The sequence below is a fragment of the Marmota marmota genome, unplaced genomic scaffold (genome assembly GCF_001458135.2).
Source record: "Marmota marmota marmota unplaced genomic scaffold, marMar, whole genome shotgun sequence".
Lineage (NCBI taxonomy): Eukaryota > Metazoa > Chordata > Mammalia > Rodentia > Sciuridae > Marmota > Marmota marmota.
The window spans coordinates 2,753,937-2,771,975 of NW_026000207.1; the positions used below are offsets into that span (position 1 = coordinate 2,753,937).

Here is an 18,039-nt window from a genome sequence, read left to right on the forward strand (position 1 = left end):
GGAAGTCTGCTTCCCTCACCCTTGTCAGAACTCAGCACCCCCTACCCCCAGCAAACATGGGTTAAAAGTAACAGAATCCAGGGCTGGATTGTGGCTCAGCAGTAGAGCACTTGTTTAGCACGCATGAGGCCCTGGGTTCGATCCTCAGCACCACATAAAAATAAATAAAGGTATTGTGTCCAACAATTTCTAAAAAATAAATGACTTAAAAAAAAAATAACAGAATCCAGCTATTGGGCCCCTCCTGTGGGCTGTGCATTCTTCCCAGTCCTCCCAGGTACCTCATGGGGAGGGCGTGAATGCTGGGAAGGTGAAGCCACTGGCCCAAGGGACCAGAACAATCCAGTCTGCCCATGTTGCATGCTGAAGCCTTTAAGGGCAATACTGCCAGGGCATCACGATGACTGATGTTCTCCAGGGCTTCACCCAGGAGCCCAGGATAAGGGAGGGGGTTGGCCCAGACACTACCTGGATTGGAAGCCCAAGCTCTTTCCCTAAACCCAGTGGCTCTGGCTCCTCTAAGGTGTTGGATGAATGATCACTCCCCAAGGACAGATCTTTGTACTGTGCTTTTAATTACACTCTTCCCTAAAAAAGGATCTCTTGTCTCAGTTAAAAAGATGAGTATGAGGAAGACCAGTTCTGCCCCTGAATGGGGTGGTGGTATTAGTCCTGGGGGTGGCGGACAGAGCCTCTTCCATTGACTCCATCGATGTCCTGGTCTTGAACCAACAGCAGGGCAGAGCAGGCTCTCCACCCCAGAACTTCCTGGCTCTGAGCTGGATCCCTTCAGAGGGCTGGGCTTCCAGTTCTCTTCAGTGGGTGGCCACCCTGGGCGAATGCCATCTCTCAGGTGGACATGATGCCACTCTTCTCACTTTTGACCTTGAGGAACTCAGCCATGCTAGAGAAATACTTCTGGTTGGCCTCAGCCACCTTCTTCTCAGCTGCTTGTGGGTTCACAATCTCCAGACCCTGGATGAGGAGAGTAAGAGGGGATGAGAAGTGGAGTGGGGAAAAGGCCAGGCCTCCACCATGGCCCTCTTCACGTGTCAGAGCTCCCCATCCTTCCCAAGCCCTCAGGCTTCCGTGGACATGAAAACGGTTCACCAGTTCCTGGAGTTTCCTTCAACTCAGGAGACTCTGATCAGCAGACCTGGGGCTGAGGAGAGGGGCCTAGGTATCAGGCTTTTTAACTAGTTCCCAAGATGATGTTAAGATCACCAGTGTTTGAGAAAAGCCATTCCTGCCTGGTTTCTGGATAAGAAACTGAGACCCAGAGGAAGCGGCTAGCCCAAAGTCCTACCACACCACCACCAAAACCAGCCAAGGATAGTGGTAGTACCGTTCTGAATTCTTCCAACACAATAATTCTTTTTTTTTGGTCCGGAGACTGAACCTAGGGGGCTTAACCACTGAGTCATATCCCAACTTTTTTATTTTGAGACAGGATCTTGCTAAGTTGCTTAAGGCCCCACTAAGTTGCTGAGGCTGGCCTTGAACTTGCAGTCCTCCTGCCTTAGCTTTCCAAGTTGCTGAGATTACCAGTGTACGCCACCATGCCCAGCCCAATGCATACCTGTTGTCTTCTGCTGAGGCTTCCCTGGCTGCCCTACCCCTACCCTTCCCAGCCCCTCTGCTGCCCTGTCTCTTCCTGGCTCTTGCCATCCTCTCACACACTGGGTGCTTTGCTCATCAGTCCACTACCCTGCTGCCCCATAACCTCGAGGGGAAGACTTGTCTCTCTCATTATCCCAGAGTCCAGAACAGTGCTGGAAACTTTGTGGCCACTCAACAAGACACTTGCTGGAGAGTCAGTGAACTCATCGATTCCTCCTGACACTACGTGACAGGTTCACCCTACTTTGTGGTGAGTAAGCTGAAGCAGAGAGATACCTAGCTCCACACTTGTCTGTTACTGTTGGGCAGGGACCTGAACTCAGGCATGACATCCAAGCCCACCTGACTGCCATCTTTCTTGAGCAAGGCCATGAGCTACCCCAATGCCCCAGTCATTTCCAAGGCAAGGACCTGAAGCCTCAGATGTAACCTAAATGGAGGGTAAGAGGGATGGCTGGACACAGTTCCAGTCCTGACTCTAAAGCTGGTTTGTGCTGACCACAGCCATGGGTTGCCTCCCATCACTGCTAATCTTTGACACTTACTATATGCCAGGAGCTGCTTAAGCCCTTCATGTACCTTGTCAACATGAAACTCCACCACAGCCCTATCATGTGCCTTCTTTAGAGGCAGAGGGGAGGGAGCTTCACCAGGATCACTCAGAGGCCAGGGAGCAAAGCTAACCCAGGGCAGGAGCACCTGACTCTGGTGAGAGTGAGGGTACCTGGAGAGGGGTGAAGGCCACACTGGAGGCAGTCCCAGAGGAGCGGTCTCGGATTGTGGATTTCCCACCATACACCACACTTTGCTTCTGCAGAGTTCGCTGCGGGAGGGAAAGGGAGGCTGTGATCTGGGCTCACGTGGCCCCTGGCCCCTTTACCCCCTGGCCCCATGCAGATGGCCCATACCTGTAGCGTCTTAGAAATCCTGGCTTTGGTGGCCTCATTCACCTGTGTCTGCCGCACACGACCACTACCTGATTTGCCCAGGTGGCCCAGGCTAAAGCCTAGGTCCTCCTGGTAGGCATCCTCCTCGATCTGGTGGGAGGGAGAGAATCTTTCAGTCAGACACAAGGACTATACTCAGCCAGCCCCTTGGCACCCTCCAACTTGCTGAAACCCAGCAGTCTCGAGTGCTGGCCTCAAAGACACCCATTCAGTCTGAGTGCCTTGTGAAGCCCCAGCCCAAGGGCACTTAGGTGACACAGGGGACCCCTCAAGACCCCTGCCTGACAGTGCTCAGGTGATGCTGGGACCCTTGAGAAACAGGATTCTGGTGCTACTCCCTGAGTTGCAGTGATAGCTCACTGCTCCATCACGAGCACATTAGAGGCAAGAAGTGGGGTGGGGTTCACTGCCAAAATGGCACCCCGTTCTTGAGCTAGTTCTTGAGGGACCCGCTGGAGGATGCTCAGATATAGGACGGAGTGCAGCCAGGGGGCTCATGAGCAGTTGGGCCCCTCACAAAGTCAGCTGAGCCCTGAAGCAGCCTCAAGGTAGGAGGGAGGAGCTGGAGAGGCCCACAGGGCTCAGCTAAGGAGCCTGGGTGCAGAGGAGACTCGTGGGGAGCTGGGGAGCTGGGCAAGGGGACAGGCTGGGATAGGAGAGTGGGACCAGAGAGTGGGAGGACACCAAGGTTCCTTGGCTGCCAGGCAGGGATCTGACCTCTCCAAAGCTCATGCGGTTGGCCTGCTTCCGGATCTCCGTCAGCCCCAGCCGCTCCTTCATCTTGCGGTACCTGCAACAGGGGCGGGGAGCAGAGGCCCAGGAATCAGCTGAGAGCACGGCAGCCTCTTCCTGTTCCACCAGCCCTGGACCCAGGGCTGCTCACCTGCGGCCACCTCGCTTCTTCCGCTGTCCATCCAGGGGTGCAGGCAGGGGCTTCACTTGCTTTACAGGTGGCGGCTCCTGCCACTTGTCAAACTTGCGCTCAATCTCGTCCTTCAGTTCATAGCCCACCTGGGGAGGGGTGAGGAGAGGCGGTGGCTGCCCACCAGGCCTTGCCCATCCACCCACCATCCCTGTCCACCAGAGCAGTCTCCTCAGGAGTCTTCCTCCTGGGGTCCTACAGGATCCCATGGACTCTCAGGGCTTCAAATCCCATCTAGGACTTCATGACCCTTGAACCTTTACCTGGGGCTTAGCCCGCACCTCTGAGTTCAGTACCCCATGGACAACCACCTCTACAGGAACGCTTCAACGGTAACACAGCCAGGCAGAATCCCTGCCTCCTCCCCTCTCCAGTCTTCTGCCCCCTCGTTCCCAGAACAGTAGACGGCAGGTCACCTCCACAGCCTCTCTCCCACACCGCGGATCACTCGAGGCTCTTCCTTCAGAATGACTCCAGCTGGCCCCTTTTGGGCACCTCTATCACAGCCAGAGTGTGTTGGCCTGTGAACTATCTACCTGTGTCCCCAGGCCCCCTCTCCTGGGGCTCACAGTGCTCCAGCCTCAGGGCCCCTACCCTGATCATTTCCTCTGCCTGGAGTGTTCTTCCCCCACGCATCCATGCAAGTCACCCCCTAAGTCCTCTCCCCTTCAGAGACACCCTCCCTGGCATCCCAGCTACGTGGGCATCTCACTTCCCTCCCACCTGGTCCCTGAATGACTCCTGGCATTTATTTATTCACTTAGCCCTGAGGGACAACTACACACACGGTTTACCATGGGTCATGCCCGCCCCTGTGTCTGTGCCGCCCCTGCTGTGTCCCCAGCTGAGACAGGAGACACAGAGACCGAGCACCTGACACCACCAGGCAGCTGCCTGGAAAACAAAGATGCGCCAGATGGAGACAGACCTACTTTCCTGAACAAATCCAGGAAGGAAAACAGAAGTTGCTGAATAACTGCTTGAATGAGGTCCAGGAGCCCCTGCTTGTAGAGAGGATACTGCAAAACAATGTGCCCTCAACACCCCCCGAGGATGTCCTTGTTCAAACCACCAGAACCCACGACTGTCACCATGCACAGCAAAGAGTCTTTGTGGATGTGACTGAGGTAATGACTGTGAGGTGGAGACATGCTCCCATTATCAGTGTGGGCTCAATGGCATTACAGGGGCTTAAAACAGAGGAGACGGGAAGATGGAAGCAGAGCTGGAGGGGCCAAGGCGCTGCACGGCTGGCTTTGGAAATGGTGGGGGGTGGCTGGCCCAGGAAGGAGGCCACCTCTGGAAGCTGCAAAAGGCATAGGGACAGGGCTCCCAGAAGGGAACAGCCCTACTGGCACCTGGACATCAGCTTTTCGAGAACCATTTTGCATTTTGGACTTCTGACCTCCAGGACTGTGAGATAATAAACCTGTGTTTTCAGCCCCAAGTTTGTGCTGACTTGCTACATCAGTCCCAGGAGAGGAACACAGGGCGGGTGGGGGAGATCCGGCCTCCATGGGGAATCACAGACAGACACACCACCTGGGCGGTCCTGACACATGCTGTGGGCCTCTGGGGATGGCTCCCCCCTGGACAGACCCAGATGCCAGCTGCCCTCACCTTCCCCTCGGTGCTCTCATGGAAGCTGTCCACACGGGCTGCCAGCGTGCACTTGGCAGCCACCAGCCGGGCTGCTTTCCGCCGGAGATCCTGGAACAAAGGAAAGGAGGGGCCCTTGGTGACATGGCCTGGGTTGGAGTAGGACAGGTAGTGCCAGAGGACCCTGGCCACGAGTACTGGGCTCCAACACCTTCACCCTCCCCTGGGAGCATGTAACTCAGGGCATGCTGCTGGCTCCCCAGGTGTTCTAGCAGCGGTACCTGACCTGGACGGTCACCATGAGGACCAAAGGAGAAAACCCACATGCAGATGCCCCTTCAGCACCGGCCACCAACAGTGTTCCCCCATCCCACAGACAGAAGGGAAGCTGGCCAGGGCACAGGACCACGGCCAACAGACCAGGGCTGGACCCAGACCTGCCTGTCCCAGAGCCGTGGCTCCCACACAAGAGGGAGTGTGAGGCGGCGCCTGGGCCAAGCAGCAGAGGTGGACCCCAGCTCTGGGCCGATGGCCTGGATCCAGATGACTGCACTACCCACATGCTCTTGGAGAAGCCACCAACACTCAGCACCTCGGTTTCCTCCTCTGTAAAATGGGCGCCAAGAGCAGCTGGCAACACTGGAGCTGAGTGAAGTGCCATCTTCACAGTGTGGTGAGGACTCAGGGAAATCCCTGAGTGTTTCTAAAACTCCAGCCACCATGGTCTCAACCGCCACCGTCACCATTCCAGCCATCGCTGTCCCTACATTGTCACACGGCCATCAACCCTTTTTCTTAACCTACTCTCACACAGCACAAACCTGTTTAAAAGGGAACTTAATGGTATCACAAACGGGAGGTTACTAAGTAACAGAAGCAAAGTACGTGGTGACTAAAATAAAAAGACTCATCCGCGTGTCCCTGAGATTCACGCTTCTGTGCTTCTAAAGGGAGGTGGCTCCTGTTCTAAGAAACATGAAAACTGTGCAGAAAGCCCATGGTCACAGACTTGATAGATAACATTAAAACAACAAAGCCAGAGGCAGCAATGTGTATTAAAGAATTTAACTTGGGCTGGGGATGTGGCTCAAGCGGTAGCGCGCTCGCCTGGCATGCGTGCGGCCCGGGTTCGATCCTCAGCACCACATACAAACAAAGATGTTGTGTCCGCCGAAAAACTAAAAAAAATAAAAATAAATAAATAAATTCTCTCTCTCTCTCTCTCTCCTCTCTCTTTAAAAAAAAAAAAAGAATTTAACTTTGCCCTGGGCTCCTGGGAGGTGACCTTTGCAGGCCTGCAGCACTTGGGCTGGCTGGCTGGTTATGAGGTGGTCCAGTGTACCTATACAGCTGGTCCCTCAGGGAAGACCAGCCATGTGACTTAGGCTGGGGGCTCTTGTTTGCAGACTGAGATCAGTCATAAGGGCAACTTGATCATGTCCATGCAGCTGAGCCCCAAGAGCCTAACACTGAGGCTTACAAGAGCTTCCTGTTGGTGATACTTTGTGCCTATCATGTGCTGATGCAAGGAAGCAACAGTGTCCTGACTCCAAGGGACAAGAACTGAGTCCTGAGGTGCTTCTCTCTCCTGGATCCAAGCCCTAGACCTCTTGTTGGCTGATGTGAATCTGCCCCTGTAATAAGCCATACCAGCATCTCTCAGGCAGCCCCGCAGATCCTTCTAGGGAATCACCAAACCTGAGGGGTCTTGGGCCCCTCACTCACAAGCTAACCTCAGGCTGCTCGTCCAGTCCTGCTCTGTAGGTGTTCTGTACATAATGGGTCCTCACAGCAGCCGCATGAAGCAGACACCATCTCCCCACTTTACAGAGGACAAGCCCAAAGCATGGTGAGCAGCCCTCGCTGAGCTCACCCAATTGCTCTGCGGTGCTTCAGAACCCATGTCCTCATTCCTGTGCCTGCACTACCCTGTTCTCCAGGCTCCTAACGGTTACTGACAGCTGTGCAAGAGCTGGGGCTGAGGAGTGACAACAGGGAGGGCTCACCGGGGGCAGGGACTGCACGATGTCACTATGGTAGATGTAGCCAGTATGGGGCAACACCGAGGTAGACGAGAAGCCAGAGAGCGTCTTGCGTTGGGCCCCGAGCAGCATGATGTTGCAGGCAGGCATCTTGGAGAGGTTGGTCAGGCCACCAGCCACGCCTGCAGCAGGAGAGGAGAGGTCAGAGGAAACATGGGGCGTGTGTCTGGAGACTCACTGTGTGCTCCATGCCTTTACATGAGGATCTGCTTGGATCCCCACAGAGGCCCTGCCAGGAAGGACTGATGTCTCTCATCTCACTGGAGAGAGATGCAGAGGAGGTGCAGAGGAGGTTCAGAGGAAACCCAACAGAAGTGACCCCAAAGTCCATGCTAAGCCACACTACTCCACTCTAAGGATACTGACTGCTTTGGAACAGTTTTCTTCAAACCAGGGCTCCTCTGACGAGCATGCGTGGGCCTAGTCATCCTGGTTTCCGGGGGAAGGGGATGGGGGCTGTACACGAGGCTCCACAGTGGTGTTGTGCGGCTCTGCAGCACTGGGTATCCACTTGGGCCTCGTACCTGCTAGGCAAGGGCCTTGCCACCGAGCCACAACCCAGCCCTTTCTATTTTATTTTGAGACAGTGTCTTGCTAGTTGCATAGGACCTTGCTGAGTTGCTGATGCAGGTCTTGAGCTTTCAGTCCTTCTGTCTCTGGCTCCCTGGTTGCTGGGATTATAGGTGTGCCCCACTGCACCAGCCACAGGGTGTTTTTTTTAGCTGTTGATGGGTCTTTATTTATTTATATGTGGTGCTAAAGAGTCAAACCCAGTGCCTCACACGTGCCAGGCAAGTGCGCTATGGATAAGCCCCAGCCCCAGCCCCCACAGGGTGGTTTTAAGGATCACGCAAACTACCTCATCAAAAGAATGAATCCTTAAAACAAGACCTTATGTCCAAATGTAGTCACATTCTGAGGGACTAGAGCTCCCAGAGTCACACAATACATTGGCCAACCTGTCTGTGGGACATGGCCTAGGGCCTTACCCATGATCTTGGCAGCTGTGGATGCTCCGATGATGATGGACAGGTTGGGTGCGATGAAGGACATCCGGGACTCCACGTACTCATAGATGCGGTGCTTGGAGGCATTCAGCTCCAGCGCCATGTCGCAGGCCTCCTCCAGCCGCTCCAGCTCCTCCTCAGACAGCTGCTGCCTGCAAGGCGGATGGCCCCAGCCCTGCTAAGTGCCCCAGCTGCCTGGTTTCAGCCCAGGCCCCCTGCTGCGTGTGGGCACACCCGTGCGTAGATTCAGGGCCGTCAAGTCCTATCATCCCAGAAGCCGAGGCACAAGGGAATCACAGTTCTCAGCTAGCACCACCCTGGCCAGCCTGGGCCCTGGTCCTGCCCTTTCTGGCCTCTGTTGTGAACCAGGCCTGGGGAGATGTGCAGCACAGCATCCCCTGGCACACGTACCCCTGGGTGGTGGAGGCGGTGACACTGACGACCATGATGGTGGCGTTGGTCAGGATCTGCTGCAGGTTCTCGTTGTTCTTGCACTTGTCCAGGCTGTTGCCCAGCTCCTGAGGTAGGGAGGGGAGGGAGCAGGGTCCTTGAACTCAGGACGGAGTTGGCTCTTGCTCAGCAACCCGTCTGGGTCTCTTCTTGGGGACACTGGGAAGTTGTAGTCTATACATGCGGAGCTTCTCCTTCCTCTTACCAGTTCCCAAAGCTTCGCTCAGAGTATTAGCTTTGTCTGCCTGCTTGGCTGATCCAGAAATGGGCCTGAGCAGGGTTGTCACCCAGGGGAAGTGCCCTGAATAAGCCCACTGGTCCATTCAACTATGGGCACAGATGTAGTGAAAAGGACTTCCTTTGCCACCATCCTGGTCTTTTCAGGGACACGGGGTTAGGGGGGCGTGTTCTTCTCCTCCTGCTGCTCTTTTCTCAAATTCCCTCGGCCCTCCTATGAGACTCAGAACCTTATAGGTCTGACGTGGTCTCCCTTTCTAGCCTCGCTCCCTGCCCCTCCTCCTTTCCTCTTGCCTCCTGCCAGTCAGGGTTTTTGCACTTCCGCAACAGTGTCCTCTGTATCTTTACATGGCTGCTGGGTCAGCCCTCAGACCTCAACTCAAATGTCACCCGCTCTGGCCACAGCTGGGGCAATAATAGTCAGGCCAGTGGGGATCCCATTGGGAGATGAAGGGAAGACAGCAGCCAGGGGTGGGGGCACAGGGAGTGGCACAAGAATATCCCTCCTGGTTCCATCCCTCCCTGCTGAGCAGATGGGAACACCATAGCTTCCAGTCACCTCTCCCGTCATGTCCAGACCTCGAGGTTTCTGGACCAAGGGCCTGAGTGGGCCTTGCCCCCTTCTGCACTCTAATGGCCTCAGTTCTTCCAGGGTCCAGCTTCTCTCCACTCACCTTGACTGTGCGGATGTAATCCAATGCGTTGGGGACCAAGGACTCCAGTTCAGGGAATCTCTTTGAGTACTTATCACGGATGAACTTATGGATGATGTCTAAGGTGAACGGAAGAGCAGATGTCCAGTGAGGGGTTGGCAGGCTCTACTGGTTGTTCCTAATGTCCACTGCCCCCTCTTCCTTTAGAAACCACACCCCTGAATCACAGCTTGGCACATGGACATCCAGTATAAAGGCTACATTTCCTGGCTGCTTTTAATGGTAGGTGTGCCCACATGAGTTAGTTCTGGCCCACAAGGTGTGAACCAAAGTGACCTGTGCAATATCCAGGTCATGCCCTTAAGAAAAAAAGAACCAGGACCTTCTCTTCCCTCCCACCTACCGGTGGGGGTGTGGAGGTAAGGGATGGAAGCAGGGCATCACCCTGTAGCATGAAATAGGTGACAGAGCAACAAGACAGAAAGAGCCTGGGTCCTGCAGAGACTCAACGGTGACACGAGGCCTGGTCTGCTGACTCTGACTCACATATCACATGAAAGCCGCTGTGACAGCGGCGGAACCTGGATTCGAGCTAACACCAGGGCTTAGGGGAAGCCCCCTGGGAACGGCCAGTGAAGGAAGTGGTCCAGGTTCCTGCTTGTCCCTCCTGTGGGGAGGGCAGGGACTGAGGGGAGACCAGCTGTCTTCACCGCCCTTCCCGGCACTCACTCAGCTCATTCTCGATCTCCACAGTCAGGTTGTTGGCATCCACGATGACACGGTACTCAGGGGCTGCCTCTACTGGTCCCATCACTGTGAAGATGAGAAGCAGCCTAGATGGGTGTGTGATTAAACTCCACACCTCCTAGGTACAGCTAGGGGTATGAAGCTGGAGGGAAGCAGGAAGGCTGAACGTCCACTAGCTGATGGATCTATGTTTGCAAATACCCCGGAACTCACGGCCTGCCTCCAATCTCTCCCTCTGGTCTGCCCTGTCGGCCAGTCTAGACTTGACCCCATTGTGCCCCAGAACTAAAACCTCCTATGGCTCCCTGTTACCCCAAGGCTCACAACTAAGCTCCCCAGACTGATATTCAAGGCCTCATATGCCTAGAAGCCTGGTAAGGACCAGTACGAGGCGGCACCTTTGGTGCTCAGACCCTGCAGCCACTCAGCTGGCACTTGAGGACGCACCAGCTCTGCAGTCTGGCTCTCAGTCTCGTAGCCCATCCTCTCAGCACACCTCCATTTCCTCACACTCCAGCCGCAAAGGCCGGACTTCAGTTTCACTCCTCTGGCTTTCACGTGTGCTGTTCCCTCTCCCTCAAACCTCCCTTCCTCCGTCTGTTTCTAGAAGCTCCTCGTTCTGTGTTAGTACTCACAGCCACGGGATTGACACTGACCCTATCACCACGAGCAGCAGCCACAGCAGCTGTCACAGACGGGACTTAGCAGGGATGTGTCAGGCATTGTTCTAAGTGTCATACGTGCTGATTTACTTCATCCACAACCACCCAGGGAGGTGGACATTACATCAGAATTGCCAAGAAGGAAATGGAGGGCGCTGTCTGATGTTGGAGTCCGTAGATGGCAGAGCTGAGACCTGACTGCAGGCAGGGTGGCTTCAGAGTCAGAGTCGTAATGTCTTTAACCTGAACGCCCAAATGCCTCTTGAAGCCCTTAAGACTCAGATGGTGACCCAAGGTAACCAGATGTCTCCTCCGCACTCCATAACACACGCTACCTCTGCTAGGCAAGGATCACCACCTGGTTTGAGTTGTTTTGTGTCCACCTTCCCCACCAAATTCCAAGTCCAAGCAACTCTGACTCAATCCCTGAGCCTGGCCTGACATCAGGAAGTTGTCCATTTCTGAACTGCCCATGCATGGCTCTCTGGGTCAAGAAGTTCCTCAGACTAGCACCTAGAACCTGTAGGAGCTGGCATCTTCCTAGTTATGCCTGGAGCTCTGGGCATGCTGTTCTCTTGCTCTGGGACCCCTTTCTCCCTTTCTTTGCTTGGTATATGTACTCATGCTCCAAACTCTATTTCAGGTATCACTTCTTCCTTGACCCCTGAGACAGGTTCAGCTAACCCACCCTGTGGCTCTGAAGTGTACTGAGCCTGTCACCACCCACCAATAACTGCCTGGACACTGGCCTAACTCCTCCACTAGACCCTCAGCATTTTGAAAGCAGAGACCTGGGCTGATTCAACTGAGAGTGCTCAGGAAAGTGTTAAATAATGGAAGAAGTGAATCTCCCTGAAGCTCTACTCTGACTACATCATTCCTATGCCCAGCAGCTTCCCAGGAATTCCACTGCTAGGGAATTTCACTTGAGAGCCCATCCTGCCCAGAAGAGGAGGAATGGAAACCAAACTGCACTCTTAAGATGTGATCTGAGTGCTTAAGAGATGACCCAGTGTTCCTCAAAGTTGGAAGTGTGAAAAGAATTTAGGTGATACCCTAACAACTGTATTTATTTTTATGGTTACTTTGTATTTATCAAATGACTCCCAGTGTTCCATTTGTAATAGTAATTCCCTTAGTTTTTAAACTTTAGCAGAAACATTCACTAATTGGAAGCAAATGTTAATAATAGGACATATGGTTTACACAATAGCAAAAACTCTCCAACTGGTCATGTCAATCACTAAAGTTTGGGGAACCTTGAAGTAAGTACTATCAAAATTAGTAAGTGCTCAACAGAGTAAACACTTAAGTGTCAGCTTTATAATGCAATATTTTTAGGGGATAAATGAATTGGAGTGGAATAAAAAAGAAAAGAAAATGGCTCTGGAAAAGGATGAGAGGGAACTACACTCAATTTTCAAAGCAACACAGAGCAAAAGAGCAAGAAGGCCCAGCAGGACAAGGGACAAAGGGGAGGAAGTACCTTCTGAAGCTCTGGCCTGCTTGCTGATATATTCCTCAATCTTCATCATGATCTCAGCAAACTGTCAGGAAAGGAGAGTAGAGTCAGAATCCAGGACTGTTAAAGAAGAGCTATGGCTCCCACCCTCTGCTCCTGGGAGCTTCTCTTTATAGCCATCCGCACCCTCATCCTCTCACCATCTTGCTGTCCCATAGCTTGGCAATACTTTTGACAGAGTCCCCAGAAAGATCCAGCTGTGTCTCCTCCTGTACATCCTCGATGGCTGGTTCCTCCTCTTCTTCTCCATAGCTTCCTCCTTCCTCCTCTTCTGCTGCCTCCTCAAGATCAGCCAAGAGTTCATCTGCCAGAGACATCCCAAAGCCTATGGGGAGCAAGACCATACCCCAGTTGAGTCCCTCCTATTACCAGAAGGCAGGCCCTGGTCCTTCGTTTCAGCTCTAGTATGCAGACTCCATAAGGACAAGCGCTTTCCTTTGTTCCCTGGGGGCGTCTCCACAGCACACCCCTCTCACCGCCACCTTGCTAAGACTTACCACCTTCTTCTCGCGCCTCCGGAGCCTCGTGCAGTCAGTCCTCTTCGCCTCACTCTTCCCCGGCCCAAAGCCTCGGCCCCGCGCGCTCCTTGTCCCCGTCCGACCCCTGCACCCCATTCCAGCCCAGGGAGCTTTGTGATGCACCCCACACGCCCTGCGTGTTGCCCTAAGGCGCTCCGCACACTCGTGATTACTTAAGCGATCCGCGATGAAGTTCGCCTCCCGGGCATCAGAGAGGGCGCCGGTCACGCCCCCGGGGCCGTGCCACGGGAGAAGCACAGCAGACCTTTCAGCGACCGGCCTAGGAAGACCTGTCCTTGTCCTTCTCCTCACACACTTCCCGCGCAGACCCCGGCGCCCGGCCTCCCGCCCTCCCCTCGCCTCCATCACACTCACCTCCTCACTCCGCTCCACGGCGCCTAGGATATCAGCTTTGCGAGAGCGGTCGACACTCACTGATGACGTCTCAAACCTGCGCCGAAATTGCGACAAAACTGCGCTCTGATTGGCCACCGCCCGCGACTTTCCGGCAGCGCTTGGAACAACTTTATTAGCACCTGCCTCGGAGCAGAGACGGGGTTGCTGGGCCCAGGGCACGGCCTGGCGGGCTCACGGCCCGCCGAGGCCTGGGCCTGCAAGCGAGGGTCACCGCGGGCAGGCGACACGGCGTCGGGACAAGAATAAATACGGCGCCCCGCGGCCGACTATTGGCGGAGTTGGATGAGAAAACAAGGCCTTAAGCCGGAAATAGGAAACTACAACTCCCGGCTGGCCCCGGGCCAGGCCGAGCTACCCGGGCCGCGAAGCCTGATGGGACAAGTAGTTTTGTGCACGGCTCAACCTGGGCACCTGAGGCTGGAGCGCTGAGGCCTGCGGTGCCCGGAGCGGGAGACATGGAGCTGGAGCAGAGAGAGGGGTGAGTAGCGGAGCCCGGTGCCCGGCTGCAGAAAGACGACGCGCCCTCGCAACGTGCGGTTGTCAGAGCTCGACCCGAGGCCGTGGGCGTTGTAGTTTGTGGTCTGTACAGCAGTGTCCTGCACCGGAGGGCTGTCCGCTCCGGGGCCGAGACTGGCTCTAGGGGAGGGGCCTGGGGCTGGGACCCGGGTCTGAGGGGGAGGTGGCCCTGGACCCCCGGGTCTGAGAGGGGGAGGTGGCCCTGGACCTCCGGAACTGAGAGGGAGGGCTGGCCCTGGACCCCCGGGTTTGGGGGGCAGGTGGCCCTGGGCTCCCGGGTTTGGGGGGGTAGGTGGCTCTGGACCCCCGGGTCTGAGGCGGTAGGGCTGACCTTGGACCCTGGGGCCTGGGGGGAGGGCTGGACCTGGACCCTGGGTTTTGGGGGGCGGTGACCCTGGACCCCGGGTCTGGGGGAGGGCTGGAGAGCAGCCGGCTGCGCCTGACCCCTGCTGACCCACAGAACCATGGCCGCCGTGGGCTTTGAGGAGTTCTCAGCGCCCCCGGGCTCGGAGCTGGCGCTGCCGCCCCTGTTCGGCGGGCACATCCTGGAGAGCGAGCTGGAGACGGAGGTGGAGTTCGTGTCCGGAGGCCTGGGCGGCTCCGGGCTCAGGGAGCGGGACGAAGAGGAGGAGGCCGCCCGGGGCCGGCGGCGACGCCAGCGGGAACTGAACCGCAGAAAGTACCAGGCGCTGGGCCGGCGCTGCCGAGAGATCGAGCAGGTGGGCAGCGCGGCTTCCGTGTCGGGGTCCCGGGCCAGGCCCTGCCTTCCCTCTTCCCTTCCCGTTTATTTACCGGCCTGGGACCGCCGCTCCTGCAGAGCCCTCTCCTCGGGAGCCCCTGACGCCAGCCCAGCTCTGGCGGCTCCATCCACGCACCTCCCCGTCCTCAGCCCAAGCTCTTCAGTTCTGTGCCCCTAACTCGAGGCCCCGAGGCCAGTCTACTCTGCTCAAGAACCTTCCCTGGATCCTTCGCCTCCCTCAAATCCCCGCGGCCCCTTCCCCAGGCTGATTCCCCAGCTGGGACGGCTGCTGGTCCCCTGGTGAGAATAAGGGTGGAGCAGCAGGCCAGGGACACCAGGGCCAGATGCTTGGGTTTTTTTCTTTCTTGGGAGCTAGGGAACCCGTTTACAGTTTTAACAGAGGGAAACACAGGGCCAGGCCTGGGTCCTCGAAGACTCTTGAAAGGTGGTCCTATCAGGTTTGCTTAGTAAACTGGGACCAGCTCAACGGTCACTCTGACAGTTTGAGGGCCTGTTAGTCTGAGATCAGGTGTCAGCAGGGATGTTCCCAGAGGGCTGGATGCTGGCTGCGTTCCAGGCCTTCCTCTCTCATGCTGCCAGTAATCGTTGGTGTTCTTTGGTGTGTAAAGGCATCCCCTGACCTCTGCCTTTTCCTTGCACATGTGTTACGTCTGTTTCCCCTTTTTATAAAGATGGCAGTCATGCTGGGTTAAGGCCTCCCATGACCATGTTTGTTTGTTTTTTTAATATTTGTTTTTTTGGTGTAGATGGACACAACATAATGCCTTTAGTATTTTTATGTGGTGCTGAGGACCCAACCCGGGTCCCGCCCGTGCTAGGGGAGCGCTCTATCCTCTATTGCTGAGCCACAATCCCAGCCCATGTTTTAACTTGACTACCTCTGTGAAGACTACCTCCAAATCCAGTCACATTCTGAGGCGCTGGGAGTTAGCACTTCAGCACACCTTTCTGGGTGGGGGGGACGACACAAGTCAACCCATAACAATGGTATGGTGGTTCTGAGAGCGGACAGACCAGGGGCCAGGAGACCAGGGAGGTATTCAGAATGCTGCCTGACAGGTGAATGGCAGAGTCCAAGGGAATTCTACTTGAGCCTGCTCTTAACCCACTTCTCTAGGAATAGTCTGTTCTTATCCCTGTTTGACACATGCAGGAGCCCAAGGCTTCAAGATTTAGTAACTTACTCAAGTTCACAGGTAGTGGCAGCAAGGTCAGAATTTGAACCTAGGTTTTTCTGAGCAAGAGGAGCACATGCTTCAGCCAATACTAGGCTGTTGCCTGAGCCATGTCTTCTGCCCTCCACACCCAGGCTGAAGTCCTCAGAAACTGCAGAGGCTGTCCCCTCAGCCTGGAAGGCTTTGCTCCTGGTGGTCACTCCTTTGTCTCCTTCCCATCACTCAGCCCACCAGTCCTCTGATAGCACTCACTAAAGTGGCCCCGCCTTGCCTTTGGCATGTCAGCCTGGCTGGTGTGCATCACGCACTTAGCCCTGCAGTTGCTCATTCAGCAAGGCCGACGGGGGCTGCTGTGTGCAGGCACTAGGCCCTCCATAGATGGCGCTCCATCAGACCTGTCCAGTGAGTGGGAGACTAGCGGAATCCAGTGTACCTGCTCACCATCTCCCCGCAGGTAAATGAGCGGGTCTTGAACAGGCTCCACCAGGTGCAGAGGATAACTCGAAGACTCCAGCAGGAGCGCAGGTAACCCTTTCTATGCCACCACCCCTCACCATCTCTGCCATCTTCACCCACCTGGCCCTCACAGGCCTCAAGGACAAGAGGTTGAAGATGAAGGCTAGGGTTGAGGCAGACAGGGAGAAAGAGTGGAGCTGGGTTTTAGAGGGAAAAGCTGGCTCCAGGACCCAGGGAAGGGCTGGGAGAGCAGACTGAGTGGACAGGACAGCAGGATGGAGCAGTGGCACCTATTTGCTGTTTGGCTCTGAGCAAGCAATATCCCGTCTGAGCTGCATCTTCCAATCAACTGAGGGCAACACCAATGTCAAAGCTGCTCTGAGGGTTAGGCTGGGCTCTTGGGGATATGCTCAGCTTGGAACTTCCCTGAAGAGGTATTTGTGAAATGAAAGATCATCTGTGTAAACCACTGCCAGGACCCTGGTATGGGAAGTGTGCAGAAAACTTGTGGAAGCAGAGGGGAGGAAGAGAAAGCAGCCTTGGTCAGAGGTGAGGTTCCCAGTAGGAGTTTCATGCTCACCTCAGTCATTAATAGGAATCACAGCTCCTAAGTGAATGTTTGCAAAATGCCAGCCTCAGAGAGCCATTGCCGTGTCTGCATCCAGCCCAGATCAGTATCTCCCACTTACAGAGGAAACGAAAGGTCAGACAAGCCATCTTGCCCAAGGCCCCACTGCCTGGCTAGTGCCCAGTTTCCAGGCCTCTCAGGCTGCAGAACTCTAAATCTGGGTCAAGGACAATCTGGCTTCAAGTAGAATAAGAGCTGGGCTCTACTGTGTGCCCCCAACCCCACTAATAAATAAGCTTTCCCACTGGTGGCCTCTCTGTTCACACAGGTTCCTCATGAGAGTGTTGGACTCCTACGGGGATGACTATCGGGCCAGCCAGTTCACCATTGTGTTGGAGGTGAGCACCGGCCTTCGGGCAGGTTGGGGAACTGAAGCCCAGGACACAATCTTGACTTCCTCCCCTTTACCTGCCAGGATGAGGGCAGCCAGGGTACAGACGCCCCCACTCCAGGCAATGCTGAGAACGAGCCTCCAGAGAAAGAGGGGCTGTCCCCGCCTAGAAGGACTCCTATACCCCCAGAACCCAGCAGCCCAGCCCCTGGTGAGGGGCCCAGTGGGCGGAAGAGGCGGCGGGTACCTAGGGATGGGTGCCGGGCAGGAACCACGCTGACTCCAGAACTGGCCCCAGCACAGGTAGGAAGGAGTGGAGTCCAGGTGCTGTGGCCAAAGTGTCACTTGGCTCCTGGGCTTGGCTGCTGTGCTGAGGGGCCCAGAGCTAGGCAGAGCTGGAGAAAGGTGAAGCAGGAAGGGCTGAGGAGGCCTGGGGCTGGACAAGTCTTGAAGGGGAAGACCTGCAGAAGGAAGTGGCTGGAGAGGTAGCAAGATAGGAGGAGAGAAGGAGGGCAGGCGGGTGAGGGTGGAGAATGTGGCACGTCTGGGCGCAGAGCTGGGGCTGCCTCTGAGCACAGGAAGCTGGCCTGTGAAAACAGTGCTGGGAGACCCCAGGTCTCCCGCGTTCCCAGGCTCACTTGTGCTTTCCTTCCCTCTCCAGATTAAGGCTGAGGAAGATTTTGGCTTTGAAACAGATGAGACCCTGGATTCAAGTTGGGTTTCTCGGGGACCAGACAAACTGCTGCCCTACCCAACTCTTGCCAGCCCACCCTTTGACTGACCCCAACCCAATAAACTGCCCCCCCCATCCAACCTAGTCCCTGTCAACT

General features: G+C 55.6%; 2 protein-coding genes across 5 annotated transcripts; one reads left to right on the top strand and one right to left on the bottom strand.

Annotated features, from left to right (window-relative positions):
- Window positions 1-556: 556 nt before the first annotated feature.
- On the bottom strand, window positions 557-13,446 carry Prpf31 (pre-mRNA processing factor 31). Of its 2 annotated transcripts, none has more exons than XM_015505389.2 (14): window positions 13,302-13,446; window positions 12,549-12,733; window positions 12,373-12,433; window positions 10,207-10,290; window positions 9,499-9,596; window positions 8,549-8,655; window positions 8,120-8,289; window positions 7,095-7,252; window positions 5,110-5,199; window positions 3,451-3,578; window positions 3,285-3,357; window positions 2,529-2,657; window positions 2,345-2,443; window positions 557-975 (listed from the first exon to the last, which is right to left on the bottom strand). In XM_015505389.2, exons 2-14 carry the CDS (start codon window positions 12,723-12,725, stop codon window positions 850-852), a joined length of 1,500 nt encoding a protein of 499 aa, XP_015360875.1. In that variant the 5' UTR covers window positions 12,726-12,733; window positions 13,302-13,446; the 3' UTR covers window positions 557-849. The 2 variants fall into 2 exon arrangements, with proteins under 2 accessions (XP_015360875.1, XP_015360877.1); XM_015505391.2 differs by lacking the exon at window positions 13,302-13,446 and adding an exon at window positions 12,906-13,033.
- A 22-nt stretch (window positions 13,447-13,468) lies between these two features.
- On the top strand, window positions 13,469-18,026 carry Tfpt (TCF3 fusion partner). 3 transcript variants are annotated; one of them, XM_015505438.2, is made up of 6 exons: window positions 13,471-13,821; window positions 14,320-14,578; window positions 16,249-16,319; window positions 17,147-17,216; window positions 17,294-17,512; window positions 17,871-18,026. In XM_015505438.2, exons 1-6 carry the CDS (start codon window positions 13,799-13,801, stop codon window positions 17,988-17,990), a joined length of 762 nt encoding a protein of 253 aa, XP_015360924.1. In that variant the 5' UTR covers window positions 13,471-13,798; the 3' UTR covers window positions 17,991-18,026. The 3 variants fall into 3 exon arrangements, with proteins under 3 accessions (XP_048647634.1, XP_015360924.1, XP_015360925.1); XM_015505439.2 differs by having other exon boundaries at window positions 13,794-13,922; XM_048791677.1 differs by lacking the exon at window positions 17,294-17,512 and having other exon boundaries at window positions 13,469-13,821.
- Window positions 18,027-18,039: the final 13 nt, after the last annotated feature.

Excerpts from the sequence above, each read along its gene's own strand:
- Prpf31 (XM_015505389.2), bottom strand. The coding sequence starts at position 12,725 with ATGTCTCTGGCAGATGAACTCTTGGCTGATCTTGAGGAGGCAGCAGAA. Across the intron at positions 10,291-12,372 it reads GCAGGCCAGAGCTTCAGAAG|TGATGGGACCAGTAGAGGCA; the intron begins GTACTTCCTCCC and ends TCATCTTCACAG. Across the intron at positions 3,579-5,109 it reads ATGAGAGCACCGAGGGGAAG|GTGGGCTATGAACTGAAGGA; the intron begins GTGAGGGCAGCT and ends ACCCCTCCCCAG.
- Tfpt (XM_015505438.2), top strand. The coding sequence starts at position 13,799 with ATGGAGCTGGAGCAGAGAGAGGG. Across the intron at positions 14,579-16,248 it reads GCTGCCGAGAGATCGAGCAG|GTAAATGAGCGGGTCTTGAA; the intron begins GTGGGCAGCGCG and ends ATCTCCCCGCAG. Across the intron at positions 17,513-17,870 it reads CAGAACTGGCCCCAGCACAG|ATTAAGGCTGAGGAAGATTT; the intron begins GTAGGAAGGAGT and ends TTCCCTCTCCAG.